At 42.6% G+C, this 12,841-nt stretch overlaps 1 protein-coding gene across 4 annotated transcripts in view; it reads right to left on the minus strand.

Moving 5' to 3' along the window:
* PPARGC1A (PPARG coactivator 1 alpha) overlaps positions 1-12,841 on the minus strand; it is a 369,112-nt gene that overhangs the window by 62,952 nt on the left and 293,319 nt on the right. The window contains exon 1 of one of the 4 annotated variants that reach the window (XM_062636508.1): positions 3,238-3,653. The exons of the other annotated variants lie outside the window; for them this stretch is intronic. Coding sequence (XP_062492492.1) covers positions 3,238-3,285 — 48 coding nt within the window. The 5' untranslated portion in view covers positions 3,286-3,653. Of the gene's footprint in view, positions 1-3,237; positions 3,654-12,841 lie in introns of those variants that run through there. 4 annotated transcript variants of the gene reach the window in all.

Consider the following 12,841-nt stretch of genomic DNA (forward strand, 5'->3'; position numbering starts at 1 on the left):
GCTGAGAGGCTGCAAAATGAGGCTCTGAAATAGCAGTTGCTTTTCTTCCTACTATTTAAGGGACTGCAGAACTTTAAGAAGTCAAAACCCCACTTAAGTGATTTTCACTGCACACAATTCTTTATGATTATTATAGGCAAAGGAAAAAAAAATGAGACTTCTCTCTTCTTTAGCGTAAGACACAACCTTCCAAATGCAATCTTATAATGTAGAGATGACCTTTTTTGATGCTTGGCCGAAATCTCTGATCTCATTAAAGGATAATCTAGTTTTTGACTGAAAGGTAGATTCTCAGCATCATTCTCAGGTTTGTGCTGTGGAGGTCAGTAGCTTATAACTGATGCTGTAGACTTCTAAAGTACCCTGCTGATCTGTACTGCTTTCATTTGTAAAAATAGCTTCACTCTGTGAACCACCTACTTAAACACGTTTACTTTTGGTAATCTCCATTTTGAAGTTCCGACAGTGGGCTTCTGAAGCAACATAAACAATGGTATTAAAAAAAAAATCCTGCTCATCACAGCTTTCATTTGCCTACAGTGCCTGCAATGCCACTTAAAAAAAGGTAATTGCTGAAATGAAGTATATATGCTTTGGCCAATGCTGACATGATAATAAAATCAATGTTTCTGAATATGACATTATGCTTCTAATCTGAGACACATTAGTAGCAAGTGTTCTTGTTATTAATTTATATTTGGCCTTTGGATGATGCCAGATTTAACACTCAAGTCCTAAAACTGTCCTCATCTGACACGCTGGTATTTACTGTTTGCCTATACATCTGTAACAGGTGCACCTGCGCTGCTCGCATACATTTTACTGTCTTCCAACTGTTATTTGATATGATAGTTATTCCATAACTATAGCCTTAACTTATAGTAGCATTTAGGAGGATAAAGCAGTCACTAAACACAAAAGGCTAATTACTGTGCGTTATTTCACTCCAACAGACTTTTTTTCTCTTATTTCAGGCGCAAACAATAAATTAGCTTAACTGCACTGATGATAATGAATTATTACAATTAAGGGTAATTCACCATTAACCTTTTGGATGTTTTGTGTCTTTGAAGGTAAATTTAAAAGAGAAAAAAAAAAAAAGGAAGACTGGACTTGTGCCATATTAATTGTATTAATGAAAATATAATCTGTGTTTTATTTTTAACAAGGTTTTTGAACAGTGAAGGGATGAACTCAGGGAAGAAGGAGAGACTTGACAGAGCGTGTGTCATGTGGATCCTCTCTATCAATCTTCGCAACCTTACTGTACATCACCTTCATTAAGCTGTGAAGCACTGGGGACGCTGATCAGCTACAGTGATGTAGGCCTTTATTAAGCAACATGCCATCCTGTCATTATGCGAGCGAGAATATAACATATTTTATGTTGACAGCAAACATTAATGATTCAAAAAATGAAAGCTGCCGCCAGTACCTGCTGCCTGCGATATTTTAGAATGGTAAAGGTGATGCCCTGAGCCAAAGCAGCACGCAGATGCCGGTAGTGCTACAGGAAGTGCAATGCAGGAACACATTGGTAAAATCCTACCCACAGTTAATCCATCCACCACACAATTAATACTAAGATCAAACCTGCTTTTTTTTTTTTTCTCTCTGTACTATGAAAAAGCCATTGACATAAATTATCTATTCTGTTACTAGCTTGAAATTATTACAGGAACTCTAGTGATTAAAATAAATCTTCAGTATTTCCATATAAGCTGGTTCCTCAATGAGCTCCTAGCAGCATTAGGAATAATGCATGATGGAAAAATGAAGCTCCGGCAGCTGAGACCCATGCTACAAGCCAGACAACAACCCACAGGATACTCCAGCTACTCAGAAACAATTAGGACTTTGGAGCCAGAAAGTCATCCACTTACAGCCTTGACTCATAATAGCTACAGGACATATGAATTATCCATATCTATTCCACTTTACCAAGAAATCAAAACAAGATAAGAGCAATTACAATATGCAAACAGAAATCAGCAGATACAATGGCAAGCTGCAAATATTTAAAACATGCCAAAAAGGCTTGAGAATACGCACCCATGCTCCGCCAGATAGCAAAAATATACTGGAGAACAGGGTAACATTTTTACTTTGGATAGGTAGCTCTCTATGGCAGCAACATCTTACTTAAAAAGCACTGCCTGCAACATTTTTTTCCCTCCCCTGTTGACCGAGGGGAGCATTTTAAGCACTTATTCCAAGCTCGCAGCCAGAGAATCAGTTCCTTTGAGCAGGTCTGTATTTGGGATTCCTCTCCATGGGGTCCAAAGAAAGTTTGCCTCGCTTCGGAAGTTGCCCAAACTTTCAGGTAATGCTCCATTTTGCTGAATGCAAACATGCAGAAATCCTCAAACCTCACATTATACTCCAGAGATTACCAGGGAGCTGCTTGCTTTTTTTTCCCCCCCTTTATGAATTGTAGCCAGCAGAAGCTGTGGATTTGATGTATTGCCGTCTATTTTTACACAAGCAGCAGCAGCGGCGGCGGCGGCGGCAGCAGCAGCAGCAACAGCAGCAGTTCACACAGTCCTGCATAAACTCTATTCTCATGGTTCATCCTGTTGTCTCTGCTGTACAGTGGGATTTAACCATTTGTTGGACTGTTCGGAATGACTGCAAACCCTGCTCTATGGGACATTAGCTACAGCGTCATTATTCCAATACCACAAGAAGCAGGGAAACGGTCTCCTTCCAGAAATCTCTTTTAAAACCATCTAAAGCCAAACAACAGGGTATTCATTCTTGTGTGCATGTTTAAATTCTGCAGCTGTTAAACAAGGAAAAACCTTCGACAGAGCACAGTGAAACAAGCAATTAAAATATGCAGCCATTGGTTAATTTTAACTTCTTTTTTTTTTTGAAAAGGAACTGTTAATCTTATTCTAAATAAACATGGCATTTTTCCAACCAGGCCACTAAACGCCACTGGAAAGACTTCAGACACCGATTCATATCAATATCTTAGAGCATAAATATTGCATATGACAGGAAAGTGAGCCAGAGGCACATGAAAATAGTTTCCAACTGCAGGAGATACTGATGACAGGAGCTCAGCTTTGATTTGCTCAAGGCATCGCAGAGTAACCTTAAAATAGCAAACTTACTGGAGTTAAGATAAGACTGGGACTTGTTTGCAAAGTCTGCCTCCTCGGCCGCCCTGCCGGGTCCCACCAAGCCCCTCAGCCCCCCGGCTGCTTGCACCCCACGCCGCGCACCCCTCACCTCGAGATCACTCCATACAGAGTCCTGGTTGCACATGTCCCACGCCATCCAGCTGCAGAGCAACGGCAGGAAAGCGGGCAAACTACGGTCCAGAGTCAGGCAGGCAGCAGATACTCATGCAGGCAACGAGACCCTCTCTGAGAGTGAACCGAAGGCACCTGTCTTACTACTGTTCCCCGTCACATGACAAAGCTATTAAAAAGTAGGCTGGGCTGTCACTCATCCAGCCTTCTGGTGCCGCTGCTCCAGCCCGTGACGTCACCCAGGGGCAGACCCAGCCTGAAGTGAAGTAAATCTTTGCAAAACGCGCTCAGACCCGGGCGGCCGCGGCACCGCGCTGTGATTCAAAGCACATTGCCACGCCACACCCCCGAAACGCTGCTCCCGCCGTGGCACAGCTCCTCTCCTCCACATCCTCTTCCATTTCTTGGCTCGCTGGCTTTTTTAATACCCCCCGCCCCCTCCAAGCAGACAACAGGCAGGGCTGTGCTTATTATGAAGAAAAAGTGAAGGAACTCCAAGCCGAGCTACAGCCCGCGTGCTCTGGGTAGCCCGAGCCTAACCTCTGCAGTGCCCACGCCGCCTCCCCGGCACGCTTTCCTTTGGAGGGGCTCTCCCAGAGTTCAGCAAAAGTTACACCACCTTCCTGCATCTTTCTTTCACAGAGGGATTTTGCACCTCGTCACGTATTTTGGTCAGGTTAATGGTTTCTCACTGCAACTGCAACTCAAGTTAGTTTTACACCACCAAATGCTCAGCAATCAAACAGCAGCCCCCCCCCCCCGCATTTCACTGGAATGGAGTAAGTATCTATAAAAAAACATTCACACAGTTATCTCACCTGCTAGAAGGAGGGAGCCTGATCCTGTTCCCAGCTAGATTACAGTATTTCTCAGCTGCTCTTTACAGACTTCTCCGTCTCAGTGTCCTCCCCCTCGAAACCAGGGTTGTTACAAGCAACCGTCAGGGTCCTGCCCATAACCACTCAGACCCCCGCCTGCTTTTTCCTATCAGCACCGCTGCCCTGCATGCATTTCTGTATGAACATCATGCACGAGCCCTCCTGACCTGGACTCAGCGCTTTCCCATGGCAAATCAAAAAGAAAAAGCTCCTGTCGTGTGAAAACACAGACAGGCTGTTAACAGAAGCGTCTCCTCAACATAGCCTTTCCTAGACAACAGGGGCTGCTGCAGGCACAACTGGTTTATGATGCCCCTTTGCACTGCATACACAACAAACTCCGGGTACACAACTGAACTACAAAACGTTGCCCACAACATGGGAAAACCCCACAAATAAAGGTTTTTTTTAGGATCCCCACCTGCTTGCTTATTGCCTTAAGTTGTAGGTTTTTTATTCAGCTGGGTGTAAAAAAAGTCTTGTGAAATTCAAGCATTGGCTCCATTGTGCTGGGCTACCAGTCAAAGTCACAAAACTATAACTGATCATCCTCCTTGTCATGAAATATTCATTTTCATTGTTATTTGCAAACTTGAGTATTCTAAAGGCTAAATGAATTCAATTATTATCCAAGGCAATTTTCCTGAGAGGAGAAAATAAATAAAAAGAAGTACAATTCTTGAAATAGCCTTTTCCTGCAGACACTGGAAACTTCAGAAATGGTAGGAGGTCTCAGATACATTCTTACCTTATTTGTGTTCCCTTGTAATTCATTATTGCCAATCCTGATAAAATGTACATTTTCCCAGCTTGTGCTTAAGTTGCAAATCACATCACATCACACTGTCATATTTTCACCAAGCACAGATGACAAAAATGGCATTGTTTTTACTTTACTTAATTAAAAAAACCCACAGCAAAATACTGAATGACTACAGCAAGCCTTCCCTACGAATGATTAAATTAACAGTATTGCTTTGCTCTCACGATGGAAAAAAAACCTCATTTCCTTCCCAATTATATGCTGATTTCATGATAAAACTGCAGTAAATTATTAAGATCTGGGGCAAAGGTGAGTATATCAACCCCCGAACAGTCAACTGTGAAATAATGCTGGGCACCTGCCTGCCTGGAGTTGAGTTGGTTCTTATTAATTATTATCTGTGGATCCATGGCTGGTGGAATATTCTCCTTCAATACCTACTTATAATTGTGTTCATTGACTGTGCCGAATCCATCATCTGTTTTTTTTTTGAAGTTTCATTCACACCTTTTATAGAAACATATTTACACTGGAACATTTCGTATTGCTGTTTTGGATATTTTGACCTGCTCATGTTGTTTCTATTTTCTACATTTCCATTTCACTGCTTTCCCTTCAAATTAGCAAGTTAACTGATAAATATAAACTGTGACCTTAGTGGTGCTTTCACCATACAAGCTCTAAAGATTGAAGAACTTTCTTAGTGCACTGTAGACAGTGCAAGCAATAGGTAATAATAACTGAGTCCCCAAGAGATTTTCTATGGCTCTGTCCACATTACGGCTTGAACTTTGCTGGCAGTTACAGCGTTACCTGGAAGAGATGCCAAGCACGATTCCAACTACAAAAGACTGCAAAAGGTTTCAACAAGGGTTCCCCATTGCTTGGAAAGAACTTGTATTTTTTAATAATCAAAGTGTCTAACCCCAGCCATAGAATATATGTACTCACTGGGATCTTTTTTTTAACATGTTTTAACACTATTTTTTGAGTGCAGTGCCATAAGAGGAGAAAAGCAAGGAGGACTCTTTCAGCAGTGGTGTAGTTTGGGAATGGCGAAGCCTTAGCATATGTAAATGAAGCCTGTGAAACCCAGCCAGCACCTAAGCTGCTCCCCTCAAAGGAAACCTTGTCTTCTGAACATTCTCTAATAGCTTTAGCAAGGCTCTCCCCTCGTGTTTTGTCAACACAACAGAATTGCACAAACATCTTTCGTGGGGCAGTATTTGAGCACACGCACGTTTTCTAGTTCCATAACAAACACATGCAGAGAAAACCCTCTTTCAGATGGTGAAGTCTGTAGGTCCTTTTGACCCAATCTGTCATACAAAGTCCATCATCAGCCCACCTCGTGCATCACTGCACTTCCCCTGTTTTCAGGTTGCTCTGTACCTATTCCCAGCAATTCCCAAATTTTGCCTTTCTTCTTCAAGGGCCATAATTCAAGAAAGCTCTGGCAAGCCTTCCAACGGCATTTGGGCACAATTTCCCAAGTCCTGATACATTTTTTAAGAGGACTGGAAGTTACAGCTGGCTGCAACAATAGGGAACAGAATTCAAAGACAGAAACCTTCAAGCCCTCTGTCCTTGACTTTTTCCTGGATTCAGCATTCATGGAACTGGATGATCTTAAGGTCCTTTCCAGCCCTAGCTATTTTATGATTCTATGAGTCTATGTTACCTCTCCCTCCTTTCACCCCAATTTCCTAACTATGGTCATGTTTTTATTCCCTGTAATTTAGATTTCTCAAAGAAATTACTGATCTTGGAGCACTCACAATTTTGAAATCCAAAACTTTGTCCCTTCATCTTGGCACTGAGGAAGAAAGAATTTCTTTCCTTCCCCCTAAGACTATGGTATTTTCCAATTTTCAGCAAAGTTTTCTAATTTTCCAGTGGAGTAAGGACAGCCAAACTTATATACAGTTTCAGCCAGTTGAGGTTTGCAAGCCATTTCTCACATCAGTTCAACACACCCATCCACTCCACCCTCCACGAGTGAATAGCCTTAGAGAAGAAGAGAAGCCAATGCTGTATATAAAAGAACAAACAGCACTCCAAAGGTGTGTTAGTGTGAATGGTGTTCTATATAAAGTATATGTACCCTATTAATTTTTCATTAAAAATCTTCCTTCTGTGCATCTTTACTCTTATTTTTTGCACAGTTCTGTATTTGTTTTTCCCTCCATTCTCTCTGTTCCACTTCTATTTGTTTGCTGATCTTTTTTTTTCCTTCTCAGCTTCTTAGAATCATATAATTCTTTTCCTTATTTATCCAGTTCATCCTACCCACAATACACCCTCAACAGCATAAGCCAGTGAATCAAACTCCTTGAACTTGTGGGTTCATTGGTGCAGTAATTCCTCAATGGAATAAAGCAGCGTGCCCTCTCCAATTTTGCTAGGGCAGTTATGAACTGAGATTTTGTTGGGTTTTTACCAGAGGAAACCCACAATGGTGCTCTGGACCAGCTCTCTGAAAAACTCAAGAGATCTGGGCCAAATTAATTCCTGGCTCAGCTATGGGCCACAGGCTGCTGTCTGAGTAGCTGTATATTGGAGAGCCCAAAATAACTTTCTTCAAACAGCAGTGCATTACTGACATTAGTGACACCAGGTTGAATTTTGCCACATCTACCTCCACAGGCTGAGGGCTCAAATAAACAGCACTGAATGCCAGGGGAATCACTTGCTCCTTCACATGCAAATGGACCTGATGTGAATATCCACTAAGTGCAGATTAGCTGATTATCAGTGTTGACCAGGCCTGCAGACATGCAACTCTTTGTAACTCAGTGCTTGTAGTAAAACCTTCCAGGAGTGCCTAAGTGAAGCAGGAGCACAGGTACCTACTACAAGAAATCTTCCTAAATTTTCTCATACCTCCTTCAACATCTCCGCCTTCACAAGCGTATTGCACTAACTCAGTAAAACAAGACAAGCAAAGCCACTCCAGCTGACTACATAAAGAATACATTTGTCACTTGTTTGCCCCCAACATTTGGAGCATACGTTCTCCAGGACCCACATTTGCTGTGATTTGCAAGAAAATCCAGCTTGCCAGGCCTCTTAAAAGCAGCATGAACAATGTTTTTCACTCAGGTGTTACTGTTTTGCCGAGAGACGAATCTCTAAAAGAGCATCTACATTTGAATTTATTGCCCCTATATGTCTGAGAAACGGAGCCATGTAAACACATCAGTTTCCCAGGGAGGCTTTGGTGCTTTTTGAGTGCAGTTGCCCAGGCCAGCCAAGGAGACAGATTCCTGCTTTGCAACTTCTTGCACGTTGGCAGAACAAGCAGGACCACATCAAAATCGCAGACCGTTGCAGATCATCATCATCTCTCCTTTACTCACCTCACTGCTGATATTTCCTTGGAACAAAAGAAATCATAAAGTTCTTCCCCCGCCCCCCCCCCCCCCCCCCTTATCTTCTATGTGTTCAAATCCCAGGGAAAAGACCAAAACCTGCTCATGTCTGATATTACCAGACCCAGGGAACCAGCTTCTGACATTGCTGTTCAGTGGCTGGGATATCCCCCCTGCACTCAGAAGCTGTGCCCTTCTTCTCCAGGGCACACCCCTTCTGGGGGTGAGTAGTTGCCTTCTCCAGCTTCAGCCACAAAGGGTAAAACCTGAAGAAGCTTCAGGGGGAAACACCTTGTACTTGTAATTCTGTGCAGGGCCCTGAAAACCCCACCCAGATCCTTCTCATTACCCCTACTAGCATCTATCTCCCACCATCTTCCCTGGGGCATCTAGAGCATTACCCTGCGGCTGCTGCTTCCTGACTCGTTCATCATTATTACCAATCTAGTTTTTACTGACTTTTTCTGACAGGGATCTGAGGATGATCCCAGGGACAACCACCATGGATTCAATACCTTAGGGTACAGAAAAGATTCCCTGATGCAACTGGTAAGCATTGTGGTTCCAAACCTCTCATCCTTCGCTGGTGCTGCCACCCGACTGTCACACCGTTTCTGGTCTTGCTTTGCCACCTGGCCATTTAGCCACAGAGCCAGGACCTCCGCGCTCGCAGGGAAGCTGTGGTGCCCCAGCTCAGAGCAGTGAAGGAGAGAGCACTCGCTGAGATGCACCCCAAAGGCTCACGGCAGGTAGTGGAAGGAAAAAAAACCCTCATATTTTTCATAACATAGCCTATCTGCTCTCTAAAATGGCTGGGAAGGCGACTGCAGTGGAGCACACACAAGTCTGCAGCGCAGAACTGGAGAGAACAGTAACCTTTAAATACTCTAAAATCAAATCTTGTTTTACACAAAACCACTATGGTAAAGTCGATGTGAATGAAGCACCTTTGAGTGAAGGAACAGAGGGAAAGGCAGTGGACAGCTTTAGTGCCTCCTAGCAATTTTTTTTAATAAACTAGAGATGACAGACAGCCTTACCAACACATCTCTCATCTTCAAATAAGACTTTCTTCAGACAGAGCTCAGTGGAACTGAGTCAGCCTTTTTTCTTGGGCCTAGCTCTTGGCATTTTTCATATTAAAACAAAGTATAATGCAGAAATAATTCTGAACTGTAGTCATCTGATGGGATTTTAGCAACACAGGCCACAGATCTGCCATGCTACGATTTTAGGCAAACAAAATAAAATGAAGGTATCACACAAAAGAACTGGAGGAGATTTGTTTGGTGGGGTTTGTTTTCCACACTGCTTATGCACCAAGACACCCTCTATAGGGTTATCCCTGGCTGCAGTGGAGAGCAAGCTCCTGTGGAGTCTGCTGTCAGTGGGCAGCAGAGCTTCCCCTGCAGCAGAGCTTCCCCTGCACAGCAGACAGCACTCACTGCTTGGCCTCTGATAGTCCTGTCCTCCAGGAAATGTCCCCTATCCCAGCTGCCCACAGCCTCTGCACCCCATTTTCCCAAGTCAGCCAAGGACAGGCCAAGAGGAGACGGGGTCACCTCACTGCAACAGCCAACAGTGTCACATAGACAAGGCTCCTGAAGGATCAGCTTCACTCTTAACTAGTAGTTCCTGCCAGCCAAAATTGAGTCCTGGAGTTATTTTTAGCCAGAACCCTTCATGAATTGCAGTTAACTTGCAATATGCAAACTAGTGACTAGTGCTACAGGAATCCCTATGGGTTTCATGGTTCCACTCTTTGCTCAAAAGTCCAATTATTCATTTTTCTTGGAGCTGCAACATTAATCTTAAAAAGTTGCACAAATAGCAAGAGATGTCATCCTCCCTCCATCCCCAATTCTGATAACTGAAATAAAGGAAGATAAGCATTTAGCCCATGGGTTATTAGCTGTACAAAGTGCAGCTTTAAACCTCTGGAGGCTGACCCTCCTCCAGCGATGCTTTTGAAGAGAAATTTGCCAGTACTTCCACCTTTGACTCAGGCCTAACAAACTACTACAGCAATGGAAGGGCAGAACTGCTAGCCATAGCAAGGTTTGGGTGAGCTTCCATTTTATTTTATTTTATTCTCTTCTATCCAAATCACTTGCCTGCATCAGAAAATGCAGTAAAGTAACGGGGAAGGCGGGGGGGGGGGGGGCGCGGGAGCAGAGGGGATTTTTTAAAGTGGCTGGAAGGCATAACGCTCTAAACCTTTGGAAAGGAACAGGAAGTTTGAAATGGATTTAGGCAGGCTTTGAATCAGACCTTATCACAGAAGATGGGACCAAGACAGTTCAAAGCAGAAACTCCTCCACACATTTCCACCTTTTTTTTAAATTTTATTTAATTTTCATACTCCTCAGGCTTCCCCAGCTTCCCCCTGTGAATGGAACAGGATAAAATGCTGAGACCTTGTCATCTATCACCATTTTGGGTATCTTTTTTCCCCAAGAAATTTAGTATTTGCTGAACATCCTTTGCCCTGGAGGCACTGGTTAGTCTCATAATTATTTTATAAGTTATTACTTACCAGAGAAGATTCATACCTCCTCCCAGAAAGAGCTATGACTGTACTTTCATTACTTCATGCCAATCAACAGATAAGACAAGTTTGTTACTTTCGTGTTTGTCCCTAATGGATCTTTACCACCGTAAAATTCCCTGATAATGTGACACAATTAAACATTATTTGTTGTCTCTGCTCTGTTAAACTCCACATGCAGAACAGCAAGACAGGGCAATGCATTTAACCAAAAGCATTGAAAGGAAAGGACTGTGTAGAATTTGCACTGAAACAGAGACCATCGGAGTGGAGCTTTCCATTTTGTCTACTGCAGGCTCCCCCTTCCTCCCTGAGAAATAAAGAACCAAGTTAAAATAGAAAACTATCTGAAGGGAAGATTATTTTAATTTATGTTGCAAGTTGCTACGCAAAAAAGCCTCTGAAAAAAAACCCAGCAAACCAACACCAAAGAGCACTTCATCATAATATTATTACCAATTTATTAAGCTGAGATTGCACAGACTGAAGGAATGAGTGTGACACATCCCCAAGGGTTTTCTGGAGGTAGACCTCCAGCTGTTTCATTCTCACATGCACTCCTGTTTACAAAGACATGGAAAAATGTTTGTGCCTCAGTTCAATGCAACACAATTTTACATTGTTTGCAGGTTTTCTTTAAGGCAGGGTAGGAGCATGCACAGCAGGCTGGAGACAAATGCTGTGGGGAGACAGGGCTACCATCTTCCAGGAGAGTGGGGGAAACACACAGCAGTTGTTAATTTATATCCTGGACAATGCTATAAATCCAAGCATTGCTGACGATTCCTGCCCAGTAAACATGCTGAATTTCATCTCCCGTAAAAAGGTGAGCAGACACTAAATAGCAACACATTTTGATTTTCATTTAGCCACTTTAATGATAGGTGATGTTAGCGGAAAAGATAATTTATCTTCAGATTTATTTCATACGAGATAAAAGGGCCTGCCAATTTCTTAAAATTCATTTACACAAGTGAATAAATCTTTCCAAAGAATAAGTGAGAAAGTCATATTTCTTTAACTTTGCTAAAATACGAAAATGCTGATCTTGGGAGTGAAACAGACAGCACTAGCATTTTAATCAAGAAATGAAGACTCCTCTTCTAAATATGAGGCACAGGTTTACTTCAGAAAAAAAAAATGTCCAATTCGTGGAACAGCCTTTTTAACGTATTTTGTCAAAAATCACTCACAAATCAGGAGAGACGTGCAATTTTTATATCACCTTCATTTTTAGATCAGTCCCAACATGAAAGCTACCTAAAAATAGACCGAACCTAACCTTTCAAATATCTGTACTGCTGCATACCAGAAACACAAGCCTTCAGTGCCTCTCATGGCTTTCAGAGCCTTGTGCTGTCTCTGTCCTCTCCTCTAGCACATTATCCCATGTTGTGTATTACATCCAGGCACCAGATGAGCTGTAAGTTGCCATGTGCGGCGCGTTGCAGGATGCGATATGTGTTTCATTCGGGACATGCAGCAAGATCATCAAAAGCAGCCTTCCCTTTTAGCTGTTTGATTTTGCCATAAAAAGGACACTGGCAACACTGAACCTAGTAAGTGGGGATGTGAAAAGGAAGTTGTGGCGGCTGACCCAGCAGCTCTGCTCAGAAAAAGCAAGCTGTCTGATTTGCAGCATACCACTCTTAAAAATATGAAGGGGAACAATAAGCTCTTTTGTCTTATTGTTTGCTACAGTGCTTGTAGACACACTTCTACCTGCTTAGATGAGACTTTCCAACACTGCACTGACGTGAGTGACTGGTGTAGAATTACAAGACAGCAGAATACGTCTTAACTATTCCTTTGCATTGTGCTTTCTAAATTGTGATTCTGCTTGGCCTTAACAGCATAGGTCAAATTCATCCCAAGCACAATCCCAGGAACTTCAGGTCAGTGGTAGCTGAAAAATCAATAGCATTTAACTTGATAAAGTTAAAACAAGGGTGATTTTGGCCCAGGCTGTACAAGTCTTACTTTTATTGTATATATTCTTCACTGTGTATTACGCTTCAGTG

This window comes from Pezoporus occidentalis, unplaced genomic scaffold (assembly GCF_034315485.1).
Source record: "Pezoporus occidentalis ecotype Australia unplaced genomic scaffold, CSIRO_AGI_Poc_V1 ctg48, whole genome shotgun sequence".
NCBI classification, from domain to species: Eukaryota; Metazoa; Chordata; class Aves; order Psittaciformes; family Psittacidae; genus Pezoporus; species Pezoporus occidentalis.